This window comes from Nothobranchius furzeri, chromosome 3 (genome assembly GCF_043380555.1).
Source record: "Nothobranchius furzeri strain GRZ-AD chromosome 3, NfurGRZ-RIMD1, whole genome shotgun sequence".
Taxonomy (NCBI): domain Eukaryota; kingdom Metazoa; phylum Chordata; class Actinopteri; order Cyprinodontiformes; family Nothobranchiidae; genus Nothobranchius; species Nothobranchius furzeri.
The window spans coordinates 52,848,479-52,869,226 of NC_091743.1; the positions used below are offsets into that span (position 1 = coordinate 52,848,479).

Genomic DNA, 20,748 nt, shown 5'->3' on the forward strand with positions numbered 1-20,748 from the left:
GAGCTGGTCCAAGTGGCTGGGGAGAGGGAAGTCAGGGCCTCCCTGCTTAGGCTACTGCCCCCATGACCCAACCCCGGATGAGCAGCTGAGAATGGATGGATGGATGGGCCCCACTGGTGTGCTAATGCCCCATGTCATAGATACACTTCTACATTACTCCCACTGGGACCCTGGTGCACGTTTACAGTTAATAAACCACCAATGGAAGCATGTTTAAAATAAACATAAGCTACCTAATGGTTATAATTTGTAATTTTAGATGTTTCATTTAATGTTAAACCACTTATTTCCACTGAGCTTTTGCTAAAACAACAGATGAGTAACTTTGAATTCAAATGTAGTTTTCAAATTTCCTTTTGTGATGTAGAGCTACTGAATGTTTGGCATGTTTTCTTCAGGAGGGATTCTTTAATTTCAGTCTTTGGCTCTAAGCTAAAATATGAATTCTAAGTATTTCATGTCCTATAGCAGGTTTGTGCTTAAAAATCTCCTCCAGTAACAACTGTGGTTGATGAGTTGTCTTAAATGATTGTCTAATCAGCCCGTCCTCATTCCCAGGGTGTCGGCTGCTTCCGCCCTAACCCCACACCTGGAATGTTCTCAGGTGTCAGTCACGATGATGAACACAAAGTTGTTAATGAGCCACAAAGACCTCAGCATGAGAAAGGAGGGGTTGTTGTGGAAGTCATTTGAAAACTTGCAGTTGAGTCTCAAAAGACGACCAGTTCAACTTAAAAAGGCAGCGCCTTTTCTTTAGAAACTCCATCACTATTTTAATAGTTCTATAAAACTAAGCTCTTCGCTGACTGGACATGAATACGCTTCATATTTTTGGAAACTTGCCAAAGAAAGCAAGTACAAAATATGAGCTGTAACACGGTCTGATTGGCTGAACTTTTTACCTTCTTTATCCGACTACCTTGGCTTTAAACTCCTTGTGTTAGCATAAAGCTCACCTATTTCACAACAGCTGAACTTTCTCCTAACTTTAGATCCAGTTACACATCTTTTCCCCTGATTTAGGACCACTGACCACTAATCCCATGTAGTCATGATTTGTGCTGTAACACCTGTGTGGGATAGTTGTAATCTGACAGAGGGAAGAGCTTTAGCAACATGCAAACTCTACTCTAACATTAACGTTAGATTTCTGACAGGTTCAAATGAAATCCATTAATGACCTTTACTGACCCGTGCATTCTCACTCGTATAGCATTGGTAGGGCACCAGTCTGCTTCACATTAATTGTCTTAACTGGAACGTCCTGTGAGTGTAGACTAAAACCCTTTTTAGTGAGGCTTGAGGCACATCGCCACTGGGGCTGTTGGCTGCCTGGTTGTGCTGGTTTGGTAAAGTTGTTTTAATAGGTGACTATTTTATAAATATAAGTCTTAACAAAACCTCCATTTTCTATTGCTACCCAACAACTTGTTGGCAACAAGTAGGGTCATAACATGAATTGGGGCTTGTCCGGGATGTGAAATGTGAATGTTACAACTAATTCACAGTCAAACTGCCTGATACTCAATTTGTAAAATTTAATAAACAGAAATCTATAGTGAGTCAAACTCCAGTATGTTTAATCACTTCTGATAAGTAAAGCAAAAGGTAAAATCTTCTAAAGTGGGTTTCTGAGGAGAGGTAAGCAATATTTAATATCTTTCGTGTTACCAGCTCTATGAATGACTTGTTTCAAGAAATAAAGTTTAATGTTGGCCAGATTAACAAGCTAATTACACCATGTGGGAAAAAAACTAAAGTGGATTGTCTTCATCTAAAAGCATATCTAACCTCATAAGTATTGTAAATGGAAAAATGTTAAACTTGTTAAACTTTGTTTAAAAAAACATTTCTTGGAAACACTTTTTAAAATAAACTTTTAAACCCTTTTATTTTTTATTGCCTAGATTTTTACACATAAATATATGGTTTTCTGTAAGCACAAATAGCAACATTAACTAACTGTAGCACTTTCTGTTTAGCCTGGGGCACTCCCTACTGGACTGTTGTTATATTTATGCCAGAATAAGCACACACTGCTTAAATGACTGTTCTAAAATAAAATGTTTTATTTTATTTTAATTACCTTAAAAGACTCAAAGTCTCTTTTTACACTTTATATTTATTTAATCAGGATCGTTTGTCAAGTCGACGCCAGAAACAATGAAACACAACTTGAATATTAGAGGAACAACAAGGCTTTATTCAACCGGCATTCATACAAGTTATCAATCATGAACAAAACATTTCTCTTACCGTTGCTTATGGGTGGAGAGCTGAACACCCCAGTTAGAAAACGTAATCCATGAACCTCGTCAAATAGAATCCTTCAAACAGCTCTAACAGCTCTGAGCTCTGCTCTGCTCCTTATACATTCCCTGATGTGCGTGCAAAGCTGCACACCTCCACCAAGATTACCTTGATTACATCCTCATGATCACATTATGTTCGGCTCTACCATGATTATCCTCATGATAAGTGTGATTGACAAACAGTAGTGATCAATAACTTGTATAAAGCAATTATACAACAGATGACAAGTTCATTTTTATTACATTCCACTCTTGAACTTTTCATCTAATTTATGTAACATCATGGATCCATCACCATTTCCCCATCAAAACCAACGTCATTTATAACATACCTTGTAGTTCCACTTTAATTTTCATCGTAGTCTTTGCATTATTACCCAATTTATTTCTCTTCTTAATCGAATAACATACCAACAAATAATAAGATTACACAATGTTAGAATGCTGATTATAATTAATGCTGCAATCATAGGTGGAATTAGCACTTTATTAGCGGTACTCGACATGCCTGTAAATATATCCCACCAATGATGAGCGGAAGCCTGTTCAATCAATGTAGCAACATGTTTTATTTCCCCTTGTGCCACAAGAGTAGACACCATGAGCCTGGAAAGGTTGGACCTATGAGAGTCAATCAATTTTGCCACTTCAGTGGAACCATCCAATGCGCATTTGAATTGTTCCAGTGAGAGTGTCCAAGGGGAGTGTAAAACCTCCCATTGTATCTTAGTCAGCCGACTAGATACAGTGTAATTACTCAACCAATAGGTCACGTTATTCCATTCCCACATATGTATACCCTTGAGACAACCTGAAAAGGGAACTGAAGGTACCTGTGGGGAATTGGTCATTGTAGCCACGCATAAGGTGTTAGGACCCACCTGCCAAAACTGTTCCTCTGGGGGTGTGACCGTCCAATCACAGAGTACGACCCTTGAATCAGTGAAACATGGATTGCTATGTCCTTTTACCAATGGGCAGGCTAAACCCTTATCAGTCTCATCACAGTGTTTTACTTCATATGTTCGATTTGTTTTAACATCCCACCACTCTCCACTAACATGGAGATACCAAAACCCTTTAGTGGTTATCACCGGCAGTATCTGATATCTACACACAGTCATTACTGATGTCATATTATACTGATCCCAGTATCCAGTACACATAGATTTATTACAAATCGTCATTTCTGCATGTAGCTGTAGCCATAATGAACTACTGATGTTCCATAATGTTCGCCATGCATGATAGTTATTACTCATTACCTGTATTTGAAACCTATTTCTCTGTGTCTCAGCATGAATAGTCTGCAAGGAACAGACTGTCCAATTACCTATGTGTGACAAATTATGCAATGCATCATAAGTTTCATTCCAAAGCTTTAGATTCCATTTAAATACACTTTTCCACACATCACTTCCTTCTAACTGACTAGATACAGTCGAAGGCATCCATCTTGCAGTCTTGGTGACAGCTTGTGCGGTGTATTCTCCAGTGTTGGACAGCATAGTTCGTGTTACCTCATTGTCTGCTGTGTTAGCCAGACCATACAAAGTTCCAGTTCCTCCTAGCACGGTGTCATACCATGCTCGCCTCCTCCTGTTACAAGGCGGAATAGGAGGGAATTTCACAGTCCATCGCACATATTCGGCTACCCTTATTTGTCCCATTTGTTGACAAGTGTGAACCAGGGGAGCTACAGCTGTCTGCGTAGCTCTAGCTGTGTCGGGCAGCACCCAGAATATGTACAAATAGGCGTATCCTCCTGTGATTACAGTTCCATTCCTGATCCGGAAATCGCGATCAACCTTCATACTCCAATTTGTGCCATTTTGTATGCAAGTACCATTCCCCTGATGGTATGCACAGATGCGCGCTGCAGAATTAAAGGTTACTGTTGATCCTTGAACCAACACCCCTGGGCTGATCACCCTTCCTCGGATTTTAAGACATCCTCTGCACCGGTACATCTTACCGGTAGATGTTAGGTTTCCCAAGTAGCAAGCGTCATTTGCTCTGCATGTGAATGTGCCTTGAGTGCGGTTGGACATACTGCTAACCAATTCCAGATGGCCCATGACCCCTTCTTCCAACACTTGTCCTTCCGTGAGCCCCCAACAGAAATGTGCCCTCAGTGCGATGACAGCGAGGACATGGAGGACGATGACCAAACATCCGACACCACCAGGTCCGCGGAGCCCATCCATCGCCTCGACAAAGGTTCAATCCTTTTGTAGGGGAAGGGGACCCAGTCAACCACCGTCACTCAGACACCCGCCTATGGGATACATACAAAACTGCAGATAGAATGACAAGCATTAATTTTCTCTCCTGTAACATTTGTTTATCGGAATATTAATCCATTTTTCCTCTCCGGGGAACAATACACTTACCACAGCATCTTTTCCCTGTGCAATAATCTCTCCAGCTCTGGGAGGACCATTGAGCTGCTCCACCCACACTTTTGCCCCCGCAGTAAAGTCTGATGATTCAAACCCAGTTTCACCCCTCTGAGTGATAGTGGTAGGTTTAGTAATCTCTTCAACTTTGGACATTACACACCGTTTGATTACTAACTGAGCTATCTTGTCTCCTTTTTCCAGTACCAACGGTTCTTTACCTGTATGCTGACAATGTTCACAATCTTCTATGGCAGTTTTAATATCATCAATGATGAGATCTATTCCTCTGTCCCTCGCCCATTTCAATGTTCCCTGCACACCCCAATGTCCAGCAGTAACGTGAGCCCATTTGGCTAATCCAGGACTTGATTGTCTTACAGCCTGAATTTTCACTATCTTATCTACAGTCTGATTATGCAGGGATTCAGGATCATTGTTATTAGTATGAGCATCCACATGTAATACTGACACAGGAATATTTTGGCATTTCTCCCAAATGTCCTTCCATAGGTCAGCTCCCCAAACCTCTTTTGAATGTATCTTCCATTGTGTAGCATGCCAAGTTGGCATCCAAGTTAACATTCCTTGGGCTACTGACCAGGAGTCAGTATAAATACTTACTCCCTGCACCCCAGCCGCCATTATTACCATGTGTACTGCTTTCAACTCTGCCCATTGACTACTCTTTCCTGTCCCTGTGAGTTCCATAACTTGTTGTGTACCAGGGTTAAATGCCCCAGCCTTCCATTTCCTGGTTCCTGCCACATATTGACAGGAACCATCAGTGAACCAGGCTCGCTCCTGCTGCTCTGGGGTGAGTTCGCTCCATCTTACCCCCAGTTTCACAGGAGAATCCTGGATTGGTTTTACCTCAAAAGGCACTTCATCCATTTCTGGAACGTCTGCCACTTGCTCGTGGAGCACTGATACTCCTTTTTCTACAATGTTTCCCTTTATTTTATCAGGATTGCCATGAATTACCGAGGCCTCCGCCCCAGTGTCAACCAATGCCATTACTGTCTGTACTGATTTTTTCCAATAAATCTGTAATTCCACATGTGGTCTGATATCATTTATTGACCATCCTGAGGCACTGGCAACAACCTGAGCTTGACCTTCATCCTATTCATCATCATGTTCCCTTCGGTGCTGTTTTTTCTTTCTACGCTTCACTGCCGCCACCTGATAACACTCATCTGAACTCTCCTCCTCTGAAGATTCCTTGGGAGGGGCGGAAGGTTCAGCAGGCTTCGACGCCACCTCCCTGATCACATTCTGCAACATTCCAACCAATTCTGACACAGACATCCTGTCGTCCTTTTCAGGACAATGTCTGAACTGACAATGGACCTTCAGTCCCATTTGTCTGCATTTCTCCATCAATGCATTAGTGGGCAATCCATCAATCTCCTCAAATGGCACTCCCGCTTGTCGCAGTGCCCTCCACAGATCTGTTCTAGAGGGGCCCATTGCCCCCCCTTTACGACCCCTTGAATGTGGATCAATCCTGGGTTTATTTTCAGTTCTAGCTCCCTCTCTCCTCGTCTCAGACCAATCACCCAGCGTGGTGAGTTCGCCAAGACGATCTTTTATCGCGGCAAAAGTCTGGTCTGCCGCGCCAAACAACAAGCTGGTCACCATGGGTTTATAATGTGGTGGGGCATGTCTGATGAGGTGATCTCTAGTTGCCTTAGAGATGTTACAGTCCACCACTCCAGCTCCCCCGTTTCGAGCCACTTGCTCTCTAATAGTGAGTCTGGTGAGCCGCTGAATGGCATCTCTCACTGTCTGCCATTGCCCTTTAATCTCAGACCAGTCCGCCGTGGTAGGATAGATTACATGACATGCCAGAGCATATGCATCCCCCACATTGAAATCTTCATCAGCTGGCAATGCCCGGACTGTAGCCCGGTATTCAGCATTTATCTGTGCATCAGTACTTAATCCTGAAAATCTCATGGCATCACCGGCATCTATGGCTATATCACACGCGCCATCCTCCATAAGGCGATTAAGCCAGGAGTCAGTTGGTTCGCCTGGGCGCTGTTTCAGCTTCCCATTCATGTGATTTAACTCATCTTGTGAATAATCCTCTAGCGTTGTTAGCAGCCTAGGGGCGGGTTGTGGCTGCTGTTGTAACATCCTTCTTATATTACCCGCCTCATCGAGTTCCGGCCGTCCCTGATCATCCACCATATCTACCAGTATTGGTGGAATAATTTGCTGTTCTCGCCGACGCCTAGTAATAGGTCTTTGTTCTGACATCTTTATCCCCTGTAATGATGGATACAAGGGCTGAGGTGGTGGGTCAGGTTTAATCGCCCACTCCTCCTCCTCATCATCCCCCCAAAGATCCCCGTTCCATTTCTCTGGGTTCCAATCTTCACCAACATTCTTTACAAACACCCGGATCTGAGCAGGACCTGCTCTACGAGGTCGCTTCTTTTCCTTCCTTTGCGCTCGAGACACAAAAGTCAGCGTTTTATCCAAAACATTCTGAGCATGCTTTAGCTCTTTCCCCATCACACACACTCTCTGCTCAAACTCTGAGCATGATTTTTCAACTTCTTCAGCATGGATTTTCTCCTGCGCCGCTCGCTCTCTACAACTGCTCAATTCTAACTCCTGTTTTTTCCATGCTTCTGCAAAAAGCCACATCATATCTCTCACTCCTGCCAGCGGCGCTTTTTCTTTAACTTCTATCCGCGTCAAACGGTCCAGCACCACGGCGGGGCTGACCACTCCATTTAACTCTCCCCACGGCCCAGGGCGTCCACCGCGCTGCCTTAACATATCACCAATGGTTCGGAACTCCTCCGTTTCCCAGCCGGGAATCGGCACGGGAATCGGCGTTCCCTCCCCAGAAGCACTCGGCTCCTTTTTGCTTCTCCAAAAACACTTCATTGTTGCTGGAATAGCTTGACTGATCCTGTTCGTGACGCCAAAAATGTTCTAAAATAAAATGTTTTATTTTATTTTAATTACCTTAAAAGACTCAAAGTCTCTTTTTACACTTTATATTTATTTAATCAGGATCGTTTGTCAAGTCGACGCCAGAAACAATGAAACACAACTTGAATATTAGAGGAACAACAAGGCTTTATTCAACCGGCATTCATACAAGTTATCAATCATGAACAAAACATTTCTCTTACCGTTGCTTATGGGTGGAGAGCTGAACACCCCAGTTAGAAAACGTAATCCATGAACCTCGTCAAATAGAATCCTTCAAACAGCTCTAACAGCTCTGAGCTCTGCTCTGCTCCTTATACATTCCCTGATGTGCGTGCAAAGCTGCACACCTCCACCAAGATTACCTTGATTACATCCTCATGATCACATTATGTTCGGCTCTACCATGATTATCCTCATGATAAGTGTGATTGACAAACAGTAGTGATCAATAACTTGTATAAAGCAATTATACAACAGATGACAAGTTCATTTTTATTACAATGACAGTAGTGTAAGGATGTGTAAGGTGTGGGAAACTCATTTAATCAATAGATTTGCAGTGGTCTCTGGTAGAAATGAAGGCATTGCAACCTGTACCTGGGGCATAAAAAGCCCAGAAACACCTGCATCATCACAGACAAGTGTGCCATATCAGAGGTGAGATTGCGTTGCTAATGTTAATGGTTAGATTCTGCTAGCCAAGATATTCTCTGCTGATTCTGGACGCTAAAACAACAACAGCCTTCCCTGTTACAAGCCAGTATGTGTGAGTCCAAGCTGTCAGGCTTTTCAAATCCTAGAGATTCATCATCTATTTTCTATCAGAAACTAAGGAGATGGGTGTAGCAGACTATTTTCATGTTCAGCCTGCATGAAAAACAGAGTGACCGAATATAATCAGAAATAATTATTTAAAAAAATGTTTTTACAATGAGCCACACCTGTAAGATTCCTGTTTTCACAGGACATTTTAGAGTTTGGTTTAAGCTGACCACAATCTAAATAAAAGTTGCTGTGACTAGCAGACTGTTAATCTGGTCCAACCTAATCTTCATTTCCTCAGACTAAGGCTGTTCAAAGAACAATCTACAACAGATAATATTAGTTATTTTTTCCTGCAAAATTAAATTTCAGAAGATCCAAACGTTCCCTAACAAACAATTTCCCTGTGTTTTATTTCCTTTGAGGTTTCTGAGTTGTGTTTCTGTGTGACTTCCAGGCTGAGTCCAGTAACTTGAACAACTAAACCCAGTAATCAAAACCAGAACTCAAGCTGCTTTTTCAGCCAACGACTGATCGATTTGCATGAGTACGATGTACACGATCACTGCCAGACCTCACTTAGCGTTTGACTCTGATGGACCATTCTGAGATGGACAGAGGTGTAAATGGGTGGTTATTTCCTCTCTGGCAGATCCAACTGTGGTGTCGGCAGGAGTCTTACTCTATTCATGTTTGCTCAGAGCTGCCAAAGACAACAGAACAAAACCGGGTTGTTCTGCAGAGATTGTTCCTTTCTTCTGGTGCAAAGCTGGCTCAAAGGAAGCATCTCTTCTCTTTCACGTGTCAGTAGTGCATGCACATGCACAACTGGACCCATAGAAAAGTAATAAATAGGTTCTCACCCCAAACCAATCCATTGTGATTCATGTAAACATCTTGTTACAGGAGAGAACCCAAATAGTAAAGTGTTGGATTGAAGTTTGAATAAAAAAAGAAACCCTGAACTTTTAGACAACCTGCAGTGGCCGCATGGAATAGGATTTCTGCTCATGATAATCAGCCAGGTGTGTGACTGTGTTTGCATGCATTCAAGTACAGTATGTAAATGCTTATTTGTGTTGGCTTTTGCGTTTATACGTTTGTGCGTGTGGGCTTTGAGGGTGAATTGAAAGGCAAGTCAACTCAATGCCAGACATTCTTTGGGAAACATGTCATTCTCTGGGCTTTGGATCAGAACCAGTGGCTCTTTGTGTTTAGCAAAGCTGAAGGAAGGCAGGTTGTTCCTGGAATATTCCTAGACCTGGAAAACTGTGAATCATAATGATCAAACCTGTTCTGAGTCTAATTTATATGTGCTTGTAATACTCACCAGCTGAGAAAAGTGTGAAAGGGAAAACTTCTTCCTGTAACTGTAGAGATGTGTTTAAATCAAGCTCCCAACTTGCTACTTCTTGTTGTCTCAAAGTAAAAAAATCATGATTTATGTTTTACGGAAACACGAGGCATTAATAGAGACACTGTGCACTTTCATTCTGTTTCTGGCTCCTGGCCCCAGGCATGTGAGGGTTGTTGTGCGTTTTGTGATGTGTCATCAGCCCAACATGATCATAATATCTGTTGATGTCGTTGACTCATCCCTGTTTGATGAGAGTGTTGAGTGTATTCCACGGTAAAAAGAGGGATTCATTTTATTTGGTACTTGTGATTGGGAATTTTTTTAAATCAAATTTGACCTTACCAACTAATTTGGTCAGTGTATGTTAATGTTAAAGCAGCTATTGGGTTAAAAAACACAATACTGTCATTCATAGCACAACAATGTGTGTTTTTTTTAGCCAAAATAGACTGAACTGTCTTCTTGTCAGTGTTTTTGACAACTAGAAACGAGCCACTGTACTCTCAAAATAGTGCTTATGTGTTAATCTGGGAAAACAGCAACATTTGTTGCTGTTTTCAGTACATCTAAACTATAGAGGTCTTTTCTGTCCTTCTCACAGTGTTTTCATTATGTCAGAGTCTGTCAGAAACAGACGATATCTGTCTTCTCTTTTAACCAGTTCATATTCTATAAAGCTGCCACTCCCAGTCTCTCTCATCCCTCATCGTGATTTGCCTTTGGTTGAGATGGATGCAAACAGGATGGAAGCAACTAAAAAAGGAGTCCTGGGAACAAAAGGCTTATACACCACGGGGGTTTTCTTCCTCCCCTGCGTTTCACATGCAAGCTGCATCTGCTGCCTACACCCCACTGGGAGATAAGGGAAGGTTAAAAAGGTTAGGGGTTGAGATGAGCACGCAGTCCCGCCTTCTTGCTGTCTTTTCAAGCTTCATGCACCTCTTAATATCGTTATGTTTGGTTTAGCCTGTGCAAACTTGGTTTCTCATCTTAAGTCATAGGCCCAATGAAAGGGTTTTAGATGGAGAGGGTTAATTAGTTGCCCTGTAATCTCTTTAACTTTGAAGTTTCTTATTTTTTTACATCACCTAGCAGCAAAAATGTGATTAAAAAGAGACACAGGTGGAATCACTTCTTCAACTGATCAACTTATGAGCAAAATTTTTATCTAGGCACTAGCATACTGTATCTTTGTTTCGAACGCTGCCATTAAGTCATTAGGACATTTACCCTTTGAGCCAACCATGTCTTCTAGCAAACTACCCAATGATTCCATGAAAGATCACTACATGTGCATCTACAATAGATTAACTTTTGGTATTAACCCAGTTCAAGATGGCCACCACAGTCTCCATTCGTCTCAACTCATTCAGTTTCATAGATTTTCAGCTAAAAGTTTGTGGTACCAGTGGGATAAATGATTTATGAGAATGGACAAAAATGGCAATAACTCCAACATTTCTCATCGGTAAATGAGATATTATGATGCTTCTTTTCAAGACAGTTTTAAGACTTTCTGGTAGCAGAGCAGCAAGTTTCAGTTGTTGATGATGTAACTAAGGCTGCATTTTCCTAAGTCAGCGGCGTGACTTCCTGTGAAACCCAGTTCTCTTTTGTCACAGCCCCTCCTTATTTCTTTTAGCAGAAATTGTCCCATTTTCCAAGGAAAAAAAATCCCCACCTGGCTCGGGTTGTGGTTACAGTACTTAAAAGGAAAAGGATTTCTTCTTTCTGTTTCACTCTTCATCAGGGAACGTTTTCCACCACACTTCCTCTTGACCTGCCACAGGAATTCACTATGGAATGATAAATACTGGCGTTTCCACGTTCAAGACTGCTTATCCAGGGGATGAGCTACAATGTAGCCACAGCAGCTCTGGGGTGCACTGACAGAGACACAGGCACTGCCGCCGCCAGTCCCTCTGACAACCACCAGAACCCATGTGGAAAGACACATCTGGTGGTCGTGGAAAAGATGTTATTCTGAGAAGGGTCAGATCATTGGCATGCATCAAGCAGAGAAAACATCTAAGTAGATTGAAGAAACGACTAAAACTGGGTTAAGAACTGTCCAACGCTTTATCAAAAACTGGTCTGATGAGTCCAGATGGACCCTGTTCCAGAGTGATGGTGCATCAGGGTAAGAAGAGAGGCAGATTAAGTGATGCACCCATCATGCCTAGTGCCTACTGTACAAGCCTGTGGGGGTAGTGTTATGATCTGGGGTTGCTGCAGTTGGTCAGGTCTAGGTTCAGCAACAGGATGTGATACAAGAATGAGGTCAGCTGACTACCTGAAGATACTGAATGACCAGGTTATTCCATTTTCCCTGATGGCACAAGCATATTCCAAGATGATAATGTCAGGATTCATCTGGCTCAAATAGTGAAAGAGTGGTTCAGGGAGCACAAGACATCATTTTCATACATGGATTGACCACCACAGAGTAAAGACCTTAACCCCATTGAGAATATTTGGGATGTGCTGGAGAAGGCTTTGGGCAGTGGTCAGATCTACCATCATCAATGCAAGATCTTGGTGAAACATTAATGCAACACTGGATGGAAATAAATCTGGTGACGTTGGAGAAGCTTATCGAAACAATGCCACAGTGAATGTGTGTCGTAACCAAAGCTAAAGGCGGTCTAACGAAAAAACTTTTTTGGGGGGTGGTGACTTTTATTTTTGGCCAGGCAGTGTAATTATCACTTACAGATAAATTCAAAATTTTCTCTTTTTTTTATTCCGTGACAAACTTTGAAATGTTTAAAGAAAGTAAAAAACAAAACAAAAAAAACAAAAAAAAAAACCAGAAAAATATTAGGAAGTAAAAAATCAGTAAATGAAGCCTGTTTCCACTTTAAATGAATCGTTTGGCATTTTGGGAAGTTCTTCCACCACCTTTCATTGTCTGAGTCAAATTTGTCTTTAAGCAGTAATTAAGTGTACAAAAAAGTGAAGTTGTAGTTTTATTTTGTGTTTTTTGAATGAGGAATACTTCTTCAGAGGGCAGCGATTTCTGGGATTTTGCAGGTTGACTGATTTGCCCTTTTCTGCCAGCGTCGTGTACGCTCTCTTTGTCTCGCCAGCCAGTCTGATGCTTTTTCAGAGACTCAGTGTGATATTTGTTGTGTTTACGGAGAGGCGGGTGGAGTGGGGGTGGTTCAGGGGAAGCAGTGAAGGCATCTTTGTTAGCTGCACATAAGATGCTAGTGTGTGACCTGGGTTGTTGTTGGTGTATAAGGCAATCTGCTTAGCCAAGCGCGAATGTTTTTTTTTTCTGGGGCTCATTCAGTGGAGACGCTTTTAACTGAGTTTGAACGCGGCTGTGTGTGTGTGTGTGTGTGTGTGTGTATGTGTATTTGGTGGCAGAGTGTGGTTAAATGATAGATCAACTCAGATTCTAATTGGTAAACTTTGTTCGATTGTGAACACACGTGCAGAGCTCCATCACATTTGTGCCTTCAGATGATGGAATTATTCAGATCAACAGATGGAAAGAAGGAGGAGCTGATAAACGGCACCAGGAGTGGAACAGAAATGAATGCTGTCAGAAAATAAAAACATAAAGCTGAAGGCAGTATTAGAATATTTAGACTTGTGTCACAAACAAACATTTAAGTATTAGAGGGGTTTAATAATCAGTGCTACTGAGATTGGCTTCATAAAAGCCTCTACAGCTGAAAGCTGTTCAAGTTGGGAGAACAAAGAGACGAGGGATGGGCTGTGGTTACAGTCCCCACCCAAACACCACCTGCTCTCCATCAACAGACAACAAAACAATCACAATTCATACTTACTGGAAACACAGAAAATCTTATCAATTTAATTCTGGTGTGACTAAAGAAACCTTCAGATCAATACGCACGTCATGTGTTTAACACATATTTTAAACTTGACTTCAATTACGAGTTGATTATTTTTGCAACATGCATGAAAGGCTGTGTGTCTTTGAAGGAATCAGTATGCGACTCGAGGGGCCTTTGCTCGTGGCAGCGTGCGCTACAGTTGTGCTTAACCCTGCACTAAGTCCAGCAGCTCGTCTCTGTGGGGCTCTGTCCTGTCGGAGACAAAAGATGGTACCGGGAGGATGATCCCCCCTCTTTGAGGAGGAAATGGTACAAGCCTAGAGATGAAGTTGGAAGAAAAAATATGACATTTAAAAAGATATCAGGGAGATGCTCAGACTCATCAGACAAAGAGAAAATTAGTTAAGGGGTATGAGTAATGGTGATGCTTGTTGCCATGGTGATTGGGGTCAATGAATGGTTGCCATGGAGCCCACCACTTGCTATTCTGGGAAGGGGAATTTTCACCTGTGTGGATGTCGTGAGTGTGTGTGTGTGTGTGTGTGTGTGTGTGTGTGTGTGTGTGTGTGTGTGTGTGTGTGTGTGTGTGTGTGTGTGTGTGTGTGTGTGTGTGTGTGTGTGTGTGTGGAGGATGACAAAAGTGTTTATTCTGTTTTAACTGAGACAGTCCAACCACTCTTTATGTTCAATGCAACAAAACAAAAAGAAGTTTAAGGCAGATTGGTTGTACATAGTACATAAATTAAATAGTTGAATCCATTATTACTAATACCAACATAGAGTGTGACAAATCTCCAACAGTTTTCTCAATCCTACATGTGAGTAGCATATTCGACTCAAAATACTGCAGGCATCCAGGACAGGACTGTGTGTTTTTTCTAAATGATTAAATTCTCTGTCAAATGTCTTTTATTTGTGACGACACTGCTGTTCATGTAGACGTTGTTTTGTGGTCATGCCATAACTAATAGGGACTAGCAGATACATATTCATGTCAGATTCTGTGACAGCTGATGAATTTGCATGTATTTATGTTTCACCACAGTCGGCTGAACGTCTGGTCCCACATGATGGCTAAGGGTGTACATGAGGCAACCTGAAGCTGTTACTGCAGCAGGATCCTTCAGCTTGTTCTCCACGACATATTGGTCTGCATGAACACACGTGGATCTAACTATGATCTTGCATGATTTACAGTTTTTTTCTGCGCTTTCTAAGAAGTTTTTATCAACAATGTTATGTATTTAGTAGGTTTCTGGATCAGTGTGCAATTGTGTGTGTAATTCCTGTATTTCCTACTTTCAATTGGTCTCTGTTGGGGTGTTTTTGTTCATCATGTTAGAGTGGATTTACTTTCAACCTGGACTCGGTTGGAAGCAAGGTCTCATGCTGTCACACTGAGTCAGAGTGAAAATACTTCTGTTGAGGATGTAATTATTCATCAGCATTTATATAGTGTGTGTGTGTGTGTGTGTGTGTGTGTGTGTGCGTGTGTGTGTGTGCGTGTTTTTAAGTCAGTGATTCAGATCAGGAAGCAGACTGGGTTGACTTTGAACTGACTCTAATCCAGAATGATCTGACTTGATGTGATGCTGCATTTCTGGCAAAGATTTAATATTTTTTCTGTGGATTTTGTTTTCCGTTTTTTTAATGATGCTCTAAATTGTTTTGCACACACTGTGTAATGTAATGCACTGCTGCATTTTGGGAATTTAGGCCACTGGATTTTGGTAACTTGCATTTCCTCCGTCCTTGAAGTGATGCTGATGTGAACGTAATGCTGCGTGACACATGGAGTCTTACAAACGTGTGTGTGTGTGTGTGTGTGCGCTTGCGCACGTGTATGCACCAATGCCACTGAGGACAAGAATTAGCTCACTGCATCCATGCGGACTGTTGATGGGAGTTCATTTGTAGCTGTTGCACGTGCGGCTCCCCTCCCCCCTGGTGATGTCAGATGCCCAACTGTGTACAGTATACCAACGACATTGAGTGGCCTGCACCATCATCGTTATTATCTTCATTATTTGCCCATCTGGTTTGAGGTGTTACAATCTTTAAACACAGAAACCAAATATCACTGGGACACAGTTTTTCAGCAATTACCTATAATCCTGTGTTTTACTCCATTTCAATTTAATCCCGTAACTCCACAAAACACTCATTTAGAAAACAGATTAGGGCAAAGATGCAGCACACAAAAAAGTAAATGAGGACAAGCATGCACAAAATCACTCAAACCCCAACATTTCTGGTTATGTTTGAACTAGCATCTCACTGGGCTGCAAACTGTTAGAAATAAGTTGGAGACACAAATATGCAGATATTCCCTTGGATATATGTACATAGGATATGGATGTCGGCCTAAAAATGTCATATCGGTGCATCGCTTGAATTGACCGATATCAGTCCGATATGATATCAGCCCAAATCATACATACTTTTACCTATTTCGTAGTGTGGAATGAATGAAATACTAGATCAACTCAGAGAACAAAAGCCAGAAACATTAAGTATTAAAAACAACCTATTTTTTTTTATTAACCATCAGTTGCATAAATGTGAACCTTAAACAAAATGTATAACAAATGAATAAATGAATGAAAAGACCCAGAAAAATATTGCAAGTAAATAAAATAAATAAGAAAAAAGATATCTTTTTAAAGTGCAAAATATTCAAGGTCACTTTGGTTATGTTTTTACTGTCTGCAAATGGTAGGAACTGCTGAGGGCAGGGATATATAAAAATAAACACACACAATATTGTGCATTGACCAACTGCTACAAGTTCTGTATCCAAAGTTTCAAGTTCACACACGGCGAGAACCCTCATGCAGGGTTTTGTGATGCTGCTTTAAATGTGCAATGAGGTTGGACGTACTAAACTTCCCCAATTCAGTTCCAGCACGGGGAAACCTGTGCATGGCAAGTGTTGCACTGAGCCACTCTGTCTTTTTCAGACTTTAATACAAAAAATTGCTCTCGTTACTTGCTACTTCACTAGCATGCACTAATGTGATCACTTGGGCTTTACTTGCTAGATCTGGGTGCTACTGGATAGAATTGTTGGAATGGAATTTAAAGCGGAACGGACTGCTTATATCGGAGTTTTATGTTGGGCCGATATCGGACCTATTTTCTATATCAATATTGGAATGAGACATCCCTACTCTGAAGAGCTAAACAGTTGCAGGCCAGTGTGACACAGACTATAAATCCAATTCCACTGCATAAAACTCAAGAAACGGTCACTTGTGCTGCTTACATAGAATACTTTGATCAACAGAGTACTGTGGCTGCCTGGGTGGGGTGTTACCCTCATCATCAGCTGACAGTCAGTGTTTATTGGCAGCATGTGCTGCCCGACACGCCGCAGACTCTTGTAACGAGCTTATCCTGTAGCTTTAACAGCTGTTTGACTCTGATGGTGTTTGGGGTCAGAGTGACTGAACGGGAAATGGGATGCTGTTGTATTCCACACAAACCTCGGAGGTGAAGCGTGCTTTTGTATAAATAAACTCACTTCTATCAAAAAAGCACGATAATAATGAAATCACCCAGACCGTGACGTGTGCTCGGCTTGAGAGAGGAGAGACAAGGGTGGGAAAACTGCATCTCCTCTTTGCGGCCCAAAAGGCATGATGGGAATGTTGCTCTTCTGAGCAGGTGAAAACAGATTTCTGCTAACATCACCCCCTCCCCCCCTCGCTGAGTGAAACGCGACACAGGCAGCGGTACGAGCTTTGGAAAATAAGCCAGCCCAGTAGGTGCTGTTGATTATATTGTTTTCCAGCTCTATGATGTGTGCATTCAGCTGTTAGGGTGGGGCTGGGTTGTGTGAGATCACCCTGAGGTTTTATGGAGGGACGTGTTGTAACAGATTCAGAGGCAGGATGCCGAATTTCATGTTGCAGACAAAAAGACAAACAATTTGATTTAATAAGACCTTTTGAACAACCTCCGTTTCCATAACAATGCCTGTATGGTCAGGGATGAGTGTGTATATCTGTGTTAGCTAATGGAAGAGCAGACCCTCGAGGGTGAAGGCGTGGTTTAGGCCGATCACCCACCCACACCGCCCCAACGCCGAAGGCCATCCTGCCTCATTATACCCAAACTGAAACATTTAGCCTGTTTTTCTGCACGGTGCTGCTGATTACCCTTCATATGGTGTTGCTGCCTGTTTCAGCAGTCCAGCTAATAGAGCCTGAAGTGCAGGTCCGTGCCTCTGCATGATGTCATTCATTGATTTTACCGCTCTGCTGTGGCCACTAATCTCTCAGAGTGATGCTCCTGTCTAACTAACCATCAGGATTAATGTCCGAACCTGAGAGACGCTGATGTTCTCTGACTGATCGCAGCCTAATTTGCAGACGTTTGAAACACAGACATCTTTAAAGAGGAGTTGGCTCTTGAATACAATAAAAACTTCATAATTTAGCTGTTTCGAATGTTTTTGCCTGTCCATGTGTGTGTGTTTGATGGACCACTGAATAGATATTAATGAAACTGTCAGAAAGTAATTATTGGATATTCACCTACAACTGATTCACTTTTTGGGCACAGTTCTGTCGTAGCTAACTGATGTTGGCAAAGATTAGACTAAAAAGACTATACATCATTTTTCTAAATAAGATATTTTGGTAACACTTTATAATAAGTGCACACTTTTAAGCATTAGTTAATCATCAGTAAAGCATTGGTTAAATGATGGAGAGCAGACTTTATGGTAAAATGGTAAATGGCCTGTATTTGATATAGCGCCTTCTAGAGACCTAGAACCCCCCAAGGCACTTCACAACACAACCAGTCATTCACCCATTCACACACACATTCACACACTGGTGGGGATGAGCTACAATGTAGCCACAGCTGCCCTGGGGCGCACTGACAGAGGCGAGGCTGCCGAGCACTGGCGCCACCAGTCCCTCCAACCACCACCAACAGGCAACGTGGGTTAAGTGTCTTGCCCAAGGACACAACGACAGCGACAGACTGAGTGGGGCTCGAACCTGCAACCTTCCGATTACGGGGCAAACTCTTAACTCCTGTGCCACCGTCGCCCCACGACATTTATAAATGATTAATCAATGACTTATAGATCATGAAACATCATGAATAAAAAGTGTGACACAGTAGCTTCTTCATCATGAATAAAGCCTTAATAGTGGTGCTTGTAAGCCGTTAAGTAATTATGATCATGTTTTTGCAGATGCTTTACAAATGAAATTAAATAACCATTAACCAATGCTTTACTGATGATTAACTAATGCTTAATAGTGTGCACTTATTATAAAGTGTTACAGATATGGGGTGTAAAATTGCTGGGTGAAGGTGTGGAGTGAAATGCATTTCTTCCAAAAGTGTTAGACCTGTAATTAGTGATGTATTTATGTCTTTTTTACTTTGTTCGACTGTTGTTTCTGCTCCGAGACATTCATACTAAGCCTGTCTGTGACGTTCCTGAGTAATGTCTGATGTACTAATCCCAAGAATTTTTCCCCAGCAAGGCGCTGATTCTTGCTCTGACTAGTGTCTCTAAGATTAACATGTGACTTTTTTCTTAGCAATGTCATTAAAAAAACAGATTTAATGAACTGTGTTGCTTTGTGTTCTCCATGCAGGGCTGGAATCGACGATGTGGAGACAGATGTGGTGGAAATTGAGGCAAAGCTTGACAAGGTATGAACTGAAAAGAGTCGCAGGGGGATTCGTGTGTCTCTTTATGTCTTTTACTAAAAGGGAATTTAAACAGAAACGTAGTCAAAGGGACAACACTGATTAATAAGGAAGGCTTGGTGTTCTGTAGCATGAACACTCAACATGATGCAGCCTGTAATCACATGAAGAGGTGGTTCCTGCAGGTTTTAGTGTTTATGAAATATGGAATTGGTAGGGAAACATTCCATTTTTAGGAGTTTGTCTAATTCAGTGAATCCCAAACCTTCATCAGTCAGACAGACCTAAATAACAGCAGAGTCTTGTGTTCTTGTTGTTAACAACTTTATTAAATGCCTGCACAATGACAGTTCAAACACTATTGGCATTATATTTATTTTTAATAACTACTCTAGAGTAAAAAGCCATCAGCAATCATTTTTAAACAGAAGTTGTTTTACGAGGTTGTCTGAAGACCCTCTTTTGGTGTTTAGTGACCCTCACAGGGGTCTCCACCTCCATTTTGGGAACCACTAATCTAGTCCGAAGAACATTTCTCTGGTTTTTCTTTGAAACATTAAAGGTGGGGTAGGCGATGTTTTCTTGAGCTTTTTCTTTTTGCCATTTTGCTTGAAATGCTCTTCCAATGGCTACCAACTAATTAAATGTTGTGCCAAGACATATGTTAGGAATTACGACAGAAAAGGAGCCAACGATAGGGCGAAAATGTAAGTCAACGTTACGCTCTTATGGTCGTTTGACAGTCTTTGTTGCATGGTGTTTCACCGTTTTCTGTGACCGTGAGAATATGTCTGAAGAAAACGGTTGGCCCTATAAATTGTTATTATTTGAAATGAAGCTTGCTCGATCAGCTTTTTCCTGCGGGAGGGTGATGACTGCACCTTTTTTTGCAAAACAGCATCATGTTCTCAAACTGATAGACTGAAAAGTGTGTGTGACGTTGGTTAGTTGTAGTTGTGTCTTTAGGTCATAAAGTCACCTTGAATGAAAGAATAGCAGGTCCAGGGACTGAGTTGAGATTATATCTCCTTATGCTGCAGATGAGCCAGTGTTGCTGCTGTTAGGAGGAAACCACTCTAGATAATCAAATTAAATCTGTCAAGGGTAACATGTGTTTTCTTGATTTAGTTGCAGCATTTCTTTGCTTTCATCATATAATTGTTTTTAGCTAACAGCTGGAGGCTTTAACCCACCTGAGCACCCCTGAAAGGTGGAAAAGGTCAGAGGGGAGAGGTGTGAAAGGCTTTCATCGATCCTGTCACTTTGCACCAACACTATATGGTCAGACCGCTTTTAGTGGAGGACTTTAACACGATTTAGAACAGCTGTGCAGCTCTGTGACGACAAAACCGTTCTTGCTTCCACTGCATTGCCTCAGTAGTTACTTAAAAATAAGAGTCATCATAAAACCACTTGTTTATTTTTTTATCTCTTATTTTCCACTCTGAACCAGAGCACCTCACTTCCCAGCT

General features: G+C 41.8%; 1 protein-coding gene across 1 annotated transcript in view; it reads left to right on the forward strand.

The window, feature by feature from the left end:
• LOC107385549 (arf-GAP with coiled-coil, ANK repeat and PH domain-containing protein 3) overlaps positions 1 to 20,748 on the forward strand; it is a 76,660-nt gene that overhangs the window by 16,728 nt on the left and 39,184 nt on the right. The window contains exon 2 of the mRNA XM_015959508.3: positions 19,222 to 19,279. Within this exon, the coding sequence (XP_015814994.1) occupies positions 19,222 to 19,279 (58 nt within the window). The remainder of the gene's footprint in view (positions 1 to 19,221; positions 19,280 to 20,748) is intronic.